At 33.0% G+C, this 18,435-nt stretch overlaps 1 protein-coding gene across 1 annotated transcript; it reads right to left on the reverse strand.

Moving 5' to 3' along the window:
• Nucleotides 1-10,391: 10,391 nt before the first annotated feature.
• LOC111469926 (pentatricopeptide repeat-containing protein At3g58590) lies at nt 10,392-13,137 on the reverse strand. Its single transcript, XM_023115398.1, has 2 exons — nt 13,100-13,137; nt 10,392-13,017 (listed from the first exon to the last, which is right to left on the reverse strand). Exon 2 carries the CDS (start codon nt 12,863-12,865, stop codon nt 10,685-10,687), a length of 2,181 nt encoding a protein of 726 aa, XP_022971166.1. The 5' UTR covers nt 12,866-13,017; nt 13,100-13,137; the 3' UTR covers nt 10,392-10,684.
• Between the last annotated feature and the right edge of the window lie 5,298 nt (nt 13,138-18,435).

Consider the following 18,435-nt stretch of genomic DNA (forward strand, 5'->3'; position numbering starts at 1 on the left):
TAGTTTTTTTTCCGACATATATATTTTTCTAAAGAGATGAGTTAAATTAATCAATATTTTAACCTTCACGTTACAAAATTCAAACAATATTGATCACCCCTTAAAATAATATTTTGGGGTCATATTCAACATTTTTAGAAGGAGACCATTCGCCATTCATCGTCCGTTTTTAAAGGTATCATTGGAAAGTTCTAAAAACTCTTCTTCCACTTTGATACTGAAAAATATTGATCATAATTCTTTGTCGATTTTTAAAGGGTATCATTGGAAAGTTCTTAGAAACTCCTCTCCCACTCTGATACACAAAAATATTGATCATGATTCTTTGTCGGTTTTTAGAGGGTATCATTAGAAAGTAAACTCCTCTCACACTCTCAAAAATATTGATCATATTCCAGTTTTTTATAGCAGATATTGTCCTTTTTTTACTTTTCCTCTCAGATTTTCCCTTCACGTTTTTAAAACGCGTAGGGAGAGGTTTCCACACCCTTGTAAACAATGTTTTGTTCCTCTCTCTAACTCATGTCTATTCGTCTCGCCCCAAACTTGAAAATTGAAAGAAAAGTAGGGAGACCTAAATTTTTGGTATGACCAAACAAGGCGAATAAAGAAACAATACGATGTGTAACCGCTAATATATATTTATAATAGCAAGATGTATGATATAATATATGATATCCATACATATGAAAAGGCTATAAAAGGCAATCCAAGTAGATTCCTAGTTTTTTTAATTAAGAAAATTAAATAGGAAATAAATTAATATGATTATACACAAAAGTACAATATTGTTGGTCAATTTTAGAATTAAGCACTCATAAGAATCTTTTCCACTAATTAATCATTAAAATGAATCTTGATTTGATGATTAAATTATTAGTTTTAATTAATAGTTGGGGATTAAGTAAAGTAATGCCAATGAGACAAACACTACTTCATTAAATTAATACTTTTTTCTTAGATTACGTTCAGATGAATTTTAAAAAAGAAAAAATAGTACAAAACATAATTTTATTATTAATTAAGAAAATAAATGGCTCGGACCGTAATTTGCATGTATTCATTTTCTTAAGCTCGAAGGTTGAACTATGTTGACATGACATTTTTTTTTTTTTAACGGTGCTAGTAGATATTGTCTGTGGCCAGCTTCACGGTTTTAAAATGCGTGTATTAGGGAGAGATTTCCACACTCTTATAAGAGATGTTTCGTTTCGCTCTCTAGCCGATGTAGGATCTGAGACGACCGTCAAAACTAAAATATATATATATATATATATATATATATATATATATATATATATATATATCCAACTTTATATTATAAATATGTATATGTGTGCATAATATCTCAAGCTGGTTACAACAAAAGCTTCTCACAAACCGGGGAGGAAGAGAATGTTTGCATTGAAAGAAACAAACAAAGCTCCTCCATTTTATTATCAACATGGAACACACATACATATTAATGTACCTTCCTCAACTCAAACATGGTGTTCGGGGTCGGGTCCACCGGGGACGATCCTCTCCGATCCAACGAGCGATCGCCGCGTGCCATGTCGGAGATCAGAGAGGCGAAAGCCAAACGTTTTACGAAGAAGAAAAAGTCGAGTCGTTTCAGGTGGTGCAATAACGTCGCGTGTGTGAAGAACTCTGGCATGAGAGCAAAGGCAGAAGAAGAGGAGGAGGAGGAGGGACATGGGTGCATTGCTAGCTCGAGCCATTCATGCAATTGTGGTGCTATTCAAATTGCAGGGGTTGCTGACTGATGCAGCCACGGTTGTTCTTACATATTTATAGGAGTCCTCCAGGCTTATCATTACAGTTCAATCCATTCAAAAGTGGGTTTTACTTTTCTTTTTTTATGGCTAAATGTCAAATTTAGTGCTCTAATTTTTTTTAAAAAGCTTTACTTCTTTGATGAAAATGTCGAAATATTATTTAAATCCTAACGTGACTTGTCGATTCATAAGTTGATACGATATCAAAATAAATGGTATAAGAAAATATCAACGATTCTCCTGTTGTTTTTCACTAAGTTTTTGCTAAACCTATTTTTTTTTCAATCAATTTATGTCAAATCGTCGTTTATAGTAAATTTTCTAATATCACGTGGTGGGGATAATGGTCCTCGACATATCTCCACAATAGTATGATGTTGTTCACTCTCGGTACGAGCTGTCGTAATTTTGTTTTTGGTTCAACCCAAATAACCTTGTACCGCTAGAGATAATGTTACATACTTGTATACCTATGATCTTTTCATTTTCTAGCTAACCTAGGACTTTGTTTACATTTTCAACCCCACGAGAGCATGAAGAAACGTTCATAGTAAATTTTCTAATATCACGTGGTAGGGATAATGGTCTTCGACATATCTCCACAATAGTATGATGTTGTTCACTCTGGGTATGAGCCGTCGTAGTTTTGTTTTTGGTTCAACCCAAATAACCCCGTACTGCTAGAGATAACGTTAAATTGTGACACTCGAGTAGAAGAGGAGTACGTGAAGGAATCATGACTACATCCGAATGAGAGCGATTATGAACAACCCAAGCCCACCGCTAGCAGATATTGTCTTTTTTGGGTTTTCTCTTCCGAGTTTCTCCTCAAGATTTTTAAAACGCGTCTGCTTGGGAGAAGTTTCTACACCCTCATAATAATGTTTCGTTCCCCTATCCAATTGATGTGGGATCTCACCATCCACCCTCTCCAGGGCTCAGCATCCTCGTTGACACTCGTTCCTCTCTCTAATCGATGTGGGATCTTATAATCCACCTTCCTTTGGGGGGCTCAGCATCCTCACTGACACTCGTTCCTCTCTCCAATCGATGTGGAATCTCATAATCCACCTTCCTTCGGGGCTCAACGTCCTCGTTAGCACTCGTTCCCCTCTTCAATTGTTGTAGGATCTAACAATCCACTTCTTTCAGGGCTTAGCGTCCTCGATGACATTCATTTTCCATCCTCAATGACACTCATTTTCCTCTCCAATCAATGTGGAATCTCACAATACACCACTTCAAAACTAGTGTCCTCGCCAGCACACATTCCTCCCTCCACTCAAGGTGAGATCTCAACTTTACTTTTAAAAGCAAGAAATAAATAACATGATTATGTCGTAAAAATAAGTTAAATATTATTTATTTAGTAAAAAAGAAAGTGTAAAAGATATCATTTTACATTTAATTATTTTGTTTACCAAATATTAAAGTTTCCGTTAAAAAAAAAAATGAAATTTTGTATAAATTAATAAAAAATTTATTAGTAAAGGAGTGGAAGTGAACCGACAAATCGACACAACGGCAAGGGCTGTCGTTTTCTCCATGCAATCAGGATTCAAGCTTTTTATTCCGTGAGTAGCTTCTATTACTTTATCTTAATTGTCTTTTTCCTTTTATAAAAATAATATTAAAAAAAAACAATTATTAGTAATTAATTTATCCGATTAATCAAATGCTTTTTATTAATTTTTTAAAAAATTATATTTAAAGCACTCTATTTTTTTAAATTTTATTAGTGACAATATACCATTAATATTTTGATGTAAAAATGGATAAATAAATAAATTAAAAGAATTGATAGGTTTTTTTTTTNAAGGTAATAATAATATAAATATTCCATAAATGTTGGAACATATAATTTCATTTTACCTTGAAGATTCTTATTATTGTTTTTTTTTTTTCCCACCATAAAATATTAATTTAATGTAAGAGATAATGGGAAAGTCTTTTGAAGCTTAATGGAAAACAATGATCATCAAACATAGTTTATATGAATGGAAATCCCATGCCAACATTCACAATTATATTAATTATTATAAAACCTTTACCTCAAAAGCCTTACAATTAAATTAAATTATTCGGGTGTAATAAAGTCTTCGACTTTTAATTTCATTAAAATAATAATAAAATAAGTGATGTGATACTCGAATAAAGAAGAGATACATAAATGAATCAATATCATATCTGAATGAGAGTGATCTTGAGAATAAGATGACTAAGAAAGGTTTAAAAGAATTGAAAGTCATTATCTACACCACCTTGCTTTTCGGTGCTCAATCATAGAAATTTCATGATCAAACGTGTTTTGCTTGAAACAATTCTATGATGGGTGACTGGATTTTCCTAGGATCGAATTATGTTGAAAGAACTCATGTTGGTCTGTAGACAACCATATCGCAGGGGAATGTCGGGGCTATCAGGTGTCGAATTCGGATTCTGAATTGTGGGTATGGGTCGTTACAAGTTTAAATATAAGAGATCACTAAAATTTAAAATTTGTGTTTTCATATATATTCAACATTTTAAAATTTTATAAACCTGTATTTGATGTTACATGAGAATGTTATCGGAAAGCAACTAAAAGAGTTTGTTATACATCAAAACACAAAAACAGCAGATACTCGTAAAATCGTTAGATGGTATTATACATGTAGCCAAAGTTACTCGAGTTTAGCTCCGATAGAAAAATCGTGTCTTAGTAGCAACTTGTAACAAAAAAAAATGTATACACTCGGTGGACAATTGGGCATAGTAACATAATATTTTGAAATCGATTGTTTTGACCAAAAACGACCAATGTGGAGCACAAATGTGAGTATACAAATCTAAACCTAACCCTAATTCCTTTAATGGACATTTGTTTTTAGCAATTTTGAGAACTTGTTTAAGAACAAAACAAAAACTTTGTTAGGCTAATTATTTTTATTATTTATTTAATTAATTAATTTATATTTTGTTTGGCTAAATTATGAGTGGCTTTGTTTTTTTGACCCAAAAATTAATTAATTAATTAATTTCCTTTTGGTTTCAAATTATAAATTGACAATTCATAGATTCTCTTCTCCAATTGGAAATATTTATGCATATAGTGGAATCTACACCCAACCATAATTAATTAATTATGTTTTTTTTTTTACAATAAATAAAATATAAAATAATTTATAATTGCTTTATAATTTTATAGGTCAAATTTGGATTCTTTTGTCCGTTGAATCTTATCTTCAAGATTCTTTATTTGGTTTTGCCACGCCAACATTAATTATTTTTTATTCCTTTTTATTTTTATTTTTTTTATTTTTATTTTTTTATTTTAATACATTTATTAATAGTAAAGTTTTTTTAAAATAAAAATAATAAATTTGACCTCTCGACCTTCGTAAAGGTAATCATTTAGGCTATGAACTTTATCATTAAATAGAGGACTTAGTGTTTGTAATTTTTAATCACATTTGTTTCCTAATCTTAACCATCTACGTATTAAAAAAAAATATCATAAATAATTTTAACGATAAGGTCCCATTCTCAAATAAATGGATTCAAAAATGTCAACAACAAGATTCGAATCTATGCAGCTCAATAGATTTTAAGTATGTCTCTTTAATCCTTTAAACCTATCAACCTTGGTTATAAAACTTTATTTTTAATTCTCTAAAGTTAGGATTAAATCATGGCCACAGATATTTTTGTGGAGACTATAAATACCCACAAATTGTTATGTAAATAGATTCGTGGATGAATAAAATTGAGACGTTTTTCTTAGAAATCCAAGTGTCATCTTTGTCATTTCTAAGTTTCAAGCAATTCTTGTGGTAGAATTGCATATGAGTCATTCAATCCACCCTAAATCTAAGTTCGATTGCGGGGTGACTCAATTTAGAACAATATTTCAAATCTTGCTTTTAAATCTTCGATAGTAAGAAGTAATCTAATTCTAGTATTATCTCTTCGTCGATCCAAATTTTATATAAAGAGATGACAATTCTTCATCAAAATTTGGATCTTTGAATTCTAAATTATTACAAAATTCAATTAATTGTTTTTAAGAAAAATAAAAAAAGATCTTATAGTCTTTAATTAGTATCATTCTATTAATTATTTTTAAATAAATTGAATTCTATCAATTAAACTATAATGGATTCTTGTGCTAAATAAAAAATTAGAAAGTGTATTTTTCTATTTATAGTGATTTATTTCTTTAATTCAAGAATTTTTTTTTTATATGATTGAGAGTGGAATCACCATGTTATTTTTTAATTAAAATTTTAATGTTTGATTTTGGATGGATCACTCTATCATATATAAATGGAGATTCGTACATAATTTTATATTATTTTAATTAGATTCTAATTAATTATATGATAATGACTACTTTGGATTCCACTCAGTTAAACCTTATCTTTATCACGTATATTATTTTAATTAATGACTCCATAATATTAATATATTCAAGTTTAGATATGATCCGTGTTCAAGTTAATCATTTTGTAAATTAATGAATGGAAACATGATATCAGTTAAGTTTTAAGATTTGAGTCACGATGTGTATCATGGAGCCATGATATTTGGTTGTAGTATATCGAGTTATACGAGTTTTGGTTAAGGAATGTATATCACTTTTGAATGATATCTAGTTGTAGTAGCTTCTTGATTGGTCTTGTTGGGTTATATGAGTTTTGGTTAAAGACTATTGATTGAACGTGCTTAGTTTTATAAACACTTGATACTCCTTCTCGACACTAAATTAAGATATTTTTTCGAGATCCCAAATCAAATAATCTCATTTTTCTTCAAGATCCCATAATTTCTTTTAAAAATAATGTCACGCCATGTATATAGTAGCTGAACTAGAGACTATAAGTCAAACCGTTATATCTCATTTCTTAGCCAAATACGTATCTTAACCAGATGAACTGTACTCAAATTTGTAAAATTTATAATAAGTTCAATCATAAAACTTAACGGGATTTATTGATGCGACAACCATCACAATCTCACTTATTTCAAAACTTGAAGAATCACAAAATAAAATAAAACATGATGAATGAGACAAGAAACGATTAATTTAACTTCGTATATTATTAAGCAACACTTGTAAACACAACAACATAATAATATTACACGATGTTTTTAATTTTCCAGAAACACACAAAAAAAAAAAAAAAAATGAGGCATCAGTGTTCATCTTGAGCTCAAGATCGAACTCTCCACATTACTTATAGCTTCTTCGTTCGTAGAGAAAGAAAAAATTTATTAGACACAAAATGTTTTATTTTCTTTCGATAATACTATGATTGAATGTATTTAGTGATGGTGTTTGGGATCTGGTCCTCCAGGAACAATTCTTTCTGAATTAACGAGAGACCTCCGATCTACCTTAAGCACATCAAACCTAAATTTCTTCGAATGACAATGGCTGCAGCTTGCATCTTTCTGTTCTTGAATATGAAGAACACGTCCTTCTGATATCATACAAACACACCAAATTAGAAGAACAAACACCAACACACGACCAGACATGGAAGCCGCCGCCATGGAAAATGTTTGGATTGGATGCCAAATTCTTGAGATGATGGGAACTTGTTCATATCATATCATATATATATATATATATATATATATATATATATATATATGTATATACATATTTATATGATATGAGGAATTATTTAAATTTTGGTTATGGGAATTGGTTTTTTTTTTTTTTTAAACATTTTAGTGGGAATAATATGTGGAATGAAATAATGTTTGAAAGGCCCATTTGGCTTTAGTGTTTGTCTTATCTCGTTTTGATCGTTGATTAAATAAAGTTATTGTTTTAGAAAAGGTATCCATCACTGCTATAAAGGCTGATTCTTCGATTCTCCACTTCATACTTATTCAATTGTAATATATAATATACATAGTACCGGTCAATCTTATTTGAATTTTTCTTTCAACGTCACAATGTGAGTTTTGTTGTAAATATTTGTTTTGAAAAGGTGAGTTGTATGCTACTACATAGTGAACGAGATTCCACCCACGAATCGTATGCTACTATGTAGTAAATGAGATTCCACCCATGAATCATATGTTGCTACGTAGTGAATGAGATTTCACCCACAAATTGTATGTTGCTATGTAGTAAATGAGATTCTACCCATGAATCGTATGCGGCTAGGTAGTGAACGAGATTTCACCCACGAATCGTATGCTGCTATATAGTGAAAAAGATTTCACCCACGAATCGTATGCTGCTACGTAGTGAAAGAGGTTCCACCCATGAATCGTATGCTGCTACATAGTGAAAGAGATTCCACCCACGAATTGTATGTTGTTATGTAGCGAACGAGATTCCACCCACGAACTGTATGCTGCTATGTAGTGAACGAGGTTCCACCAACGAATCATATGCTATTACGTAGTGAACGAGATTTTACCCGCGAATCGGTTCTTGTTGATTAAGCTCCTACGACTTATCCACGATTTTGAAGCTATACCGAACTATTAATTGATAAATACATTTTATTAAAAGGTCAGATGATTGAATCTTTGTGTCCGATAAAATTCAATATACAATATAAAAATATATAAATGAGGAGAATAGAATAGGATGGGCAGTTGTCAGTGTATCAGCCGCAAAGGCAAAGCAAGTGGAAAAGCAAGTGGAAAATGCAACTTTTTTGAATCAATTTAATTAATACTTTAATTGGGTTTTAATGCTTTCTAATTTTAATTATGTTTTAAATATAATATCTTAAAAGTCAAAGTTATTATAATTTAGAAACGCCAAAAAAATATAATATTTTATCATTAAAGAAAAAAATGTAATGCTTTGGCGGCTGCTTAGACTTTAAAAAAATTAGAATATTCTAATTCCTTTTTAATTAATTAATTAATTAATAATTGTCTGGAAAACAATAATAATATAATTATGATTCAAAGACAAAGCTTTTCAAGAATGATATAATGGAATGGGCGTGGCTCCACGTTTATTTGTAATGATTGATCATCTCATTTCTTCCCTTTTTTTTTTTTTTTGTCTTTTTAAAATATTTTTGTTCAATTATGATTATGAAATATTATAAGAAATTACGTTTTAATCCATGAAGTATAACGTTTTATATTTACGTTTGAAATCATAATTTGGAATTCGAATTTGGACTCTCATGGCTCTGACATTTCTTGGGACAAGACCATGTTATCTACTTGTCTTCAAGAGCTTCTAAGAGTGAATATTATCCTCACAAACTAATAGATGTTTCCTTGGTGGCTTAATCATAAAAACTCTAAAATCAAACGTGCCTAGCTCAGAGCATACAACTAAGAACAATCGTAAACCATAGGATGTGAATTGAGGACGAACCAAGGTGGAAGCTTATGGACATGTGACGCCTAGGTAAAGGAGGAGAAGTACGTGAATGAATTGAGATTACATCCAAATAAGAATCACCCTAAGAATATGAAGTTAGGATTAATAAATGCTTAAAGAAATACAAAATTACTACCTATATTAGTAAGGTGTATCTTCATTTTCGGTGATTCAATCATATGAACTCAAAGAATAAACATAATCTTACGTAGAGTGACCTCCAAGATATGTACCTGTGAAGCATGTTAATGAGAACAAAACATGTAACAGCCCAAACCCACCGCTAGCGGATATTGTCCGCTTTGGCTCGTTGCGTATTGCTGTCAACCTCATGGTTTTAAAATGCGTCTACTAGGAGAGGTTTTCACACCCTTGAATACTTTGTTTTCCTCCCTAACTGTGGGATCTCACAAAACATGTTAAAAGTACATGTGGTGTGAAGGTACCTTTTCCTCTTAGAAGTAAGATAAGTCAAGTATATAATGTGGTCAAAACCTAGTCAGAATCCTAGACATTGAGCGTTAATGAACCATGATTTTATCCTAGATAAGTCGAGTATCCTAATAAATTCTGTGTTTTGTAGGCATGAGCAATGATTATACTATTTCATTCCTCTCCAGTAGAATTGAACACAATAATATCAATGAAGACAGCCATTTCAAAGATTTCACATTGGTTGAGAGTTGTTCCTCCACATGTTTAAGGTTTCCAGCTAATTGATCTAAAGAGCAAAGATTTTAATACTACTTTTTGATGGAAAAGTAACAAGAGAGATGAAATATTGTTTTCCTACGCTGCATATTCAAGTGGTTTGCCTATACAGGCATCAGGACCTGGTTGGTCTGTTAAAAGCAGAAGACTATAGTACCATATTAATTAAACTTAGATAAAGTTTGTCTTACTTACCATCGTCCCATTCTCGGGTGAGATTCTTCCGAGTCAAGAAGCCACTTATTGGATAGTGTGTGTAACAACCAATGACTGTGTTCCAATCTCCTCAAATAATTTCCAAGGATTCTGGTCACCTAGTATTGCCTGATGATCAATCAAATAGTCGGTTGATGGGATAGTTTTGTCTGACTAGTTTCGTCGAGAGAGTATCATAAGACACTACCATGGTAGATGTCTAGTCAAAGTTATTATAACAGCCCAAGCCCACCACTAACAAATTGTCCTCTTTGAGCTTTCTCTTTCGAGCTTCCCTTCAAGGTTTTTAAAACGTATATGTTAGGAAGAGGTTTCCACACCCTTATAAAGGGTGTATCGTTCTCCTTCTCAACTGATGTGGAATCTCACAGTTATTAGAACTGATGCTTCCAAACTAATTGGTGGTTCCAATGTCCGGTCTCCTCCTCTGATATCAATAGGAAGCTTAACTACGTAGTGAACAAGATTCCACACACGAATCGTACGTTGATTTACTTCTTTGGTGGTGAGAAGTATCCCTCATCATCAAGAATAACACGACAATTCTTGTGTCCCCTTAACTTTAAAGCCATACCCCAAAAAGGAACGAGCCATCGATTTATCTTCCGTTTCAGCACAAAAAGAATTCTCATAACGTCCTTTCTCTTTTGCAGCCTTCCAGGAAGCTACGCCATAGAAGAGCATCAGGGGGGAAAGGCATGGAGCTAATAACCTTCTCGGCTTCCACAACGTATCCATGTATAGAAAGCAAGTCAACCAAACATTGATAATGATCCATTTCCGGTTCGACCCCATATTCCACTTTCATCTTGCTAAACAACTCCATTCCTTCTTTAACAAGCCCACCGTGCTTGCAAGCTGTAAGCACTGCACCAAGAGCTACCCCATCAGGTTTAAGCCCTGAAAGCTCCATTTCTGCAAACCTTTCCAACGCTTCATAAGCATGGCCATGTAATCCAAGAACAGAGATTAGAACAGTCCATGTGATTAAGTTTCTATCTTTCACATCATCAAATATTTTCAAAGCACATCCAATGCTTCCACATTTTCCATACATATGAATTAACAAATTGCACACAAATGTATCAAAACAACATGAACCAGTCTTTATCATAACGCCATGAACAGAACTACCCAGAGCAAGATTGCACAGTTTAGCACAAACACTAAGAAGGGAGATGAATGTATAATTATCAGGGTAGATTTGAAGTAGCAGCATGCATTTGAAAAGTGCTAGAACTTTGAAATAATTACCCGTTTTAGCACAAGATTCAAGCAGAATATTCCATGATATAATGCCAAGTACCTCAAGAGAGCGAAACAATTTCTGTGTCTCATCGTATAGGCCAACTCTGTTATAATATCCAGCAACAATGTTAGAAAGCACAACAGAAGGCTGAGAGATGTAAGCCAGGACATCAGATATGAGACCATGTTTGGCATAGGAAGAAGCAAGAGCGCTTGATACATAAGCATTCTCCTCATAGCCCATTCTTATAATCAAGCAATGAATTTGAAGTAATTCTGAAGCTAATAGGCTCTTCATAATGGCTGAAAATGTAAACTCGTTCGGTCTATAACTAAAATGGAGCATTTCTATCAGTAAATACATACAGGATGTGTAGCAATCGGTAGAGTAACCCGAAATCAAAGCATTCCAAGATACCAAATTCTTCTCAGTTATCTCATCAAAGCAACGGCGGGCTTCCTCCAACTTTTTGAACTTTGCATAAAAGTCAATCAAGGCGGTACCCACAAACACATCAGACTCGAAAGCAGAACGAATCGTTTTTGAGTGAAAATATTCTCCATAAATTGAACTTTCCATAGAACTACAAGAGTTGACACAGTTTACAAATGATGCCTGGGTAGGAATTAGTCCCTTTTCTATCATACTGTAAAAGTGTTCTAATGCTAATTCGGGCTTGTCAACTTTTGTCCCCGCGCTAATGATTGAATTATATGTCACAACATCACGCACAGGCACCTCTACAAACAGTTTCTCAGCTAAGTAAAAGCCTCCACATTGTAAATACATGTTCATCAGAGAATTTACAACCAAAACTTCATAATAAAACCCAATTTTAACCACAATACCATGCAATTGTTGCCCAAATTTCAAGTCTTCTTTGCGTGAAAAACAAGACAGAACACTCACAAAAGAGAACTTGGGCAGTTCAGTCTCACCATACATAAGCTCACAAAACAGAAGCTTACATTCATCCACAAGTTGGCTACGACCAAGTAATGACAGTATCGAATTCCATGTCACCAAACTTTTCCAACTCATATCTTCAAAAACCCGTAAAGCTTCCTCAAAGCATCCTTCCCTGCCATACAGCCCCAACAAGCCCGTTCCCACAATAGCATCAGCATCAAACACTCCATTTTTAACCGATAACCCCTGCAATTGAGCGCCCTGCCAAACATCCAACAAGTCTGCTGATAATAACCCACCAAATGTGAATTGGGTCGGCACAAAACCACAATCTCTCATCTCCGAAAACAAATCCCATGCTTCCTTCACAAACCCACGTCGGCTATAAGCACTAATTATCGTGTTATAAGACACAACATTTCGGTGGGGCATTTCGTCGAACAGGTTACGAGCCATCAATAACACCCCAAGAGAAGAATATTGAAATATGAGATTATTTTGCACAAATATAGCCTGGTTTGGAACAGGACCCATTGTAATTGTGAAAGCATGAAGGGGTCTTGTGGTTTTGATGGTAGGAGCCTTGGAGCATGCTCGAAGCAGCTGGAGGAGAAGGCGATGGCGCTTAATGATATCGCCATTGAAGCTCATATAGTTCTGTAAGGAACTTGCGCCGACCCTGTCGTCGATTCCTTACCTGCTATAATACATCAAAGAAATTCCTTACCTGCTATCAATTTCGCAAATGTCATCCAAAAAACACGAAAGAGCGACCTTGTCGTCGATTCAACGGAAGCAAATCCCTGTCCCGAGTGAAAAATTTAGATACTTTTGACTTTTGATTTGACTTTTGAGAGACTATGAGATGAAATCGAAGCAGCTTACTCAGAAAAAATCTGGAGGATTATTTTTTAACTCTTAACAATTCGTGCATTGAAGTGAGTAGTAACGAGTAGTGATCAAACCTATATTAAAAATAATGTTTTATAATTGGTTGTTGTAAGAATTTGATAACAAGTCCACAAAAACTCTTTGTCAAGGATGGAACCTGTCTAGCTGAGCTAAGATTGTAAAGCATATCTAAATACTAGAAACGAGTTTCTATGTGAGATGGACAAAGAATTTTTTATAGGAGCATGGAGTGGAAACCTTTCTTTGACAGACGCATTTTAAAACTATGAGACTAACGACGATTTGTAAAGGCTATTAGTAGTGGGTTTGAGATGTTATAAGTATAAGAGCTAGACACCGAGTAGTATGCTAGCGGGGACACTGGGCTCACATTGATTAGAGAGGGAAACGAAACAGTCCTTATAAGAGTATGAAAACTTCTTGACGTGTTTTAAAATCATAAGGCTAACGGTGATACGTAACGAGCTAAATCGGACAATATCTACTATCGATGGGTTTGGGCTGTTACAAATGGTATTAGAGCCGGACACCGGGCGATGTGCCAAAACGGACACTGGGCCCATATCGTTTGGAGAGGGGAACAAACCGTTCCTTATAAGGGTGTGGAAATCTCTCCCTATCATACCGTTTTAAGATCGTGAGGCTGACGACGGGCCAAAACGGACAATATTTACTAGTAGTAAGTTTGAGTGGTTACACGGTATTTATATTAGCTGTGAGTTTGGGCTGTTACACGATATTTATAGAATTCACCATTGTCTCATGAAAAACTCATACTCGACATAACAATGAGAATTCCGTCAGTGGCAATAGATGTCGTGAGTTGATTGAAAACCAAGTATAATATGCTTTAGTTGTCGTTTAGCCTCTGAGTCTCCTAGACTCGATAAGCTCAGCGAGACCGTTCATGGACGTTTACTTATTTTCTTTACACGGGATTCTCTGTTCTTAGCCGAATGACAACGAGGTCCCTATTTTAGAACATTTTATATGCATGGAAGGAGACAAACAAAAGGGCATGCGTAGTCCAAACACCAAATTCTTGTGGATTGTTGACAAAAGAAAAAGAGTGGAGTTTTGGTTCAAAATGAATGCAGCTGAGAGTGCCTTTCAATAAAGGTGAAAACAAAAGAATATAAAGTGTGCATGGCTATGCCTTTGGTGCAGGCTTGGCCTTGCCCAACACACAATAATAATAACATCACCACCTTTTTTACTCCATTTTTACCACTTTTTACCGCTACCTTCTTCCCCGCTGCAACCGAAAACAACTTTGTCTCGTGCTCGATTAAGGTTAAATTACAAATTTAGTCCATAGCAATTTGGTCTCTAGGATCGTGAAAGTTTTATTAAATTCACGGTTTAGGTTATTTGAATATAATTTAGAGTCTCAAAACTAGAAAATTTGAAACTTTACCCTTAACTATGAAACGATAACTCGACAAGTTATCGGTAAGTGTTACAGTCCAAGCCCACTGCTATCGAATATTGTCCTCTTTAGGCTTTTAAAACACATCTAGGGAGAAGTTTTCACACCCTTTAAAGAATGTTTCGTTCCCCTCGTCAACCGATGTGAGATCTCACAGTTAGGGATAACGACCTTCTACGTAGTCCACAACCCTCTACATATATGTTTCATATCAATGAAGATGGTATCTCTTATTCGTATACTCATAATCTTCTCGTCAGACAAACATGGGTGTAACAACACATGCGCGTGATTCACATTCGAAATTCAAATTCAGCACATTTGGAGATGGTGTCCCTTATTCATATACTCATGATCTTTCCGTCACACAAACGTAGGTATAACAACCCATACATAGAATTAAGATCAAGATTTGACACTTTTATGTCCCGACATTCCCCAACCGAATCCTTCTAGTATGTTTTGTTCTCACTTACATGCATCCTATGAAAATTCTTAAGATGTCAGTAGAATTGTTCCAAATAAAACACGCTTAATTATTAAGTTCTTATGATTGAGATACCAAAAAGGAAAGTACATCTTATTGGTATAGGTAGTGACTTTTAATTCTTTTATGTTTTTCTTAGTCATTTTATCTTCAGAATCGCTCTCATTTAAATGTGATCTCAGTTTATTCGTGTACTCCTTATTTACTCGAGTATCGTTGTAGGGCTCCAAAAATTAAAGTCGTTAAAAACTTCAACGTTCGAATGATGACGAGGAGAAAATTTGGTGTATTTTTATTGAAAGATACAAGCATGCGCCATGTCTTATCTAAAATCTATTGCTTCGTTTACTTTTTTATAATTTGAAAAGCAAAGCAAAGCAAAGCAAAACAAAAACAAAATATCCGACCACTCTTGAAGTTGATTGATGCGACTTCATGTACCTTGGTCGGTTTTCAACATTCTAGGATGAAACGAAGGGTTATTTTTCTGTCTTTTTAACTCTTTTTTTTTTATTAAATATATTTAATAGTCCTTTAATTATCCATTTTTAATCTTCTAATCATAGAATATATCAATATTACATATTTTTTTTAAGTTCATAAACGTATTAAAGAGCCTACGATAAAATTTAGCCTAAGTTTTTATGGTGATAGAAAAGTTTAAAAAAAATGTCAATATCATCATAATTATAGTCCATGGATTAAATTCTTTTGACTGTGAATTTGTCTTTCTACTTTGAAAAAAAGGTGAGACCAGATATATAGAAATTGTTTGGACGGTTCAACTTTAGCGTAACGTCTTATTTGAATCATCTTAGATCATGTGTATGTATGGTTGTTGTCAAACTTTCATGTATTTATTTATTTATTGACAAAGAAAGAGAGATTTTTTTATCATATCTCCTGACCTAATGATTGTAGTATTGCAATAGGAAGAAAGATTCATATAGAACTTAAGCACGAGAGAGTCTTCGGTTCAGTGTCATACTAGTGCAAGCACAAGAGGGTGTTAGGCTCAGTGTCAGTCTCTGAGATCCCACATCAATGGGTTTTAAAAAGGAGACTGAATCATTAGTTATAAGAGTATAGACGTGACATAATTAACAAATTGATTACCTAAATTGTTAATGGATCATATGTATATTTAATGAAAAAAATAATTAAAAAACTCTCGTAGTGTATTATTTATTATTTATTAAAAATTAATGGAATTTGGGTAAAAGAATTAAATTGGGTGGGTTTTATTTTAATGGTTCTAACTTATACAGTGGGATCAAGTATGAAATTAGATGAGAACAACAAACAAATAAAATCGTCCGTTTTTATCTGTTACGTATGGTTGTTAGCCTCCTTTAAGGGTTTAGCATCTTCGCTGGCACACCGCTTAGTGTCTGACTTTAATATCATTTATAACAGCTCATGTTCATTGCCAACGGATATTATCCGCTTTGGCTTAAAATATATATTTATTTATTTTCAAACATCTAATAAAAAATTTGGAATCCAATTTTATATATATTTTTAAAATATTGTATTTCAAATACTTAAAAATTATTTTAAAAAATAAAATAAATCGTAAGAAAAAATTTATATTTTAAAATTAACGATAAATTTATATGGGTATGTTTCAACCCAATCTAACGGGAAACTTGTAAACCAATTCGGTCCATAAAATTTTCATTTATTTGAACTCGGCTCAACTGAAACTGGGTTAGGTTGAGTTGATCGAGTTTTTTAAACATCTCTATGTTTAAGTGATTACAGTTGTTTAAGTTTTCGGGTTATCGAGTTTTTTTTTTTAACATTCTTATATTTAAGTGATTATAGCTAAAATACCGTCATTGAAGCTCTCGTGACTCAACCTAATTCTCGTTCATCCAACGAGTTCTATCTCAATTGGACGTGTGATAATTGTATTTGTTTTGAAGTAGTTGTCAATATGTATATGTAGATCATATGCTTTAGTCTTTGTCATGTGATGATGGGGATGGAGAGATGTAGTACAAGCACTATACAATAATTTTGAAATTTTCTCCTTATTGGTTTGTACCACGCTCAATCCCTTTCATCAACTTGCTCCCCCATGCTTACCCTAATAATATCAACCTTCCTCTTCTTCCTAATTTTTACAACTTTAATTCCACTTCCACTTCAATTCCGACTCCGTTCGGGTCGCTTTCATTACTCTCGAGCGGATTAAAAGTCTGCAACCCGACCATTAAATGCTTGACGTTGAGATATATTGAACGTCAACACGTTAAACAGTTCGTTTTATTGGTTTGAATTTCGTGGTCGGGCTGCCCTATTTAGAATATTAATAATTATGTGAGTTTTTCGATAATCAACTTTAGTGGTGTCTAGCAGAATGTCTCGTGAAATTAGTTGAGGTGTGTTTTTGGTCAAAATATTATCCCGATCAACAAAAATTCAAATGGTATATTTTGAACTACGAGTACAATGAGTAGATGTTGTTCACTTCACAACAAAATTTATGGTTTCTAAATGGCTTAAATGTCTGATAGGGTCGTTACTTCATAAAATTATACTTGCTTTGAACTCACGATCAATGATCGATAACATTTAAAAAAAAAATTGTAGAAATTTTCTCCGTGTCGATAACTCGTTCTTGGATCCCATTATTCAAGTCTCGAAATCATGTTTCCAGCTCCCTATTTGGTCAAGTCTTCAGAATAATAAGCTTAATAGTCGCTATTTCCTCATAAGATTACCAGTTTTACAAGAAATAAATAAAGTATTAATATTGACAGCTCGAGCGTCGAATTAAGACACAACTTGCCCTTTTCCTTACAAATTTCCAAATTAAAGTGGTCTAAATCATATTAAATTTAATTAATGTAAATATAATTACTTTATCTATATAAATTTAATTTGGAGGCATAAATATCATATAGTATAGCATGATTTAATTCGCTAGGCTTAATGAAAAATGAAAAAGCCTAATTGATAAAATAAATAAATGCTGTCGTAGCTTTTTTTCTGTCTCATATTTAATAAAATTTTTATTTTAATCCCTAACTACCCAACCCATTGAAAGAAATATTTATTTATTTATTTATTTTAAATTCAAGATAAGTATAACATTTAATTTAATGCATTAATAATTGAATCATTTATATTCACCTAATTAATAATTTAGGTAATATAATTCACTCGAGAATTAGTCTAAACAAAAAGCTTATAAGATTCTACGATCAAAATAAAGATCATATAGACAGAATCAATAGGTCGACTCGTTTATTTAAATTATAAATTTCGTATTCGAACGTTTTTTAAAATTCTAAAACTATAATTTATACATAATACTCAAATAATTTTTAAATTTTGAATTAGGGGACGAGATATTAAATATAGAATTAGAAGATAATTTGAAAT

This window comes from Cucurbita maxima, unplaced genomic scaffold (assembly GCF_002738345.1).
Source record: "Cucurbita maxima cultivar Rimu unplaced genomic scaffold, Cmax_1.0 Cma_Scf00041, whole genome shotgun sequence".
Classification (NCBI taxonomy): domain Eukaryota; kingdom Viridiplantae; phylum Streptophyta; class Magnoliopsida; order Cucurbitales; family Cucurbitaceae; genus Cucurbita; species Cucurbita maxima.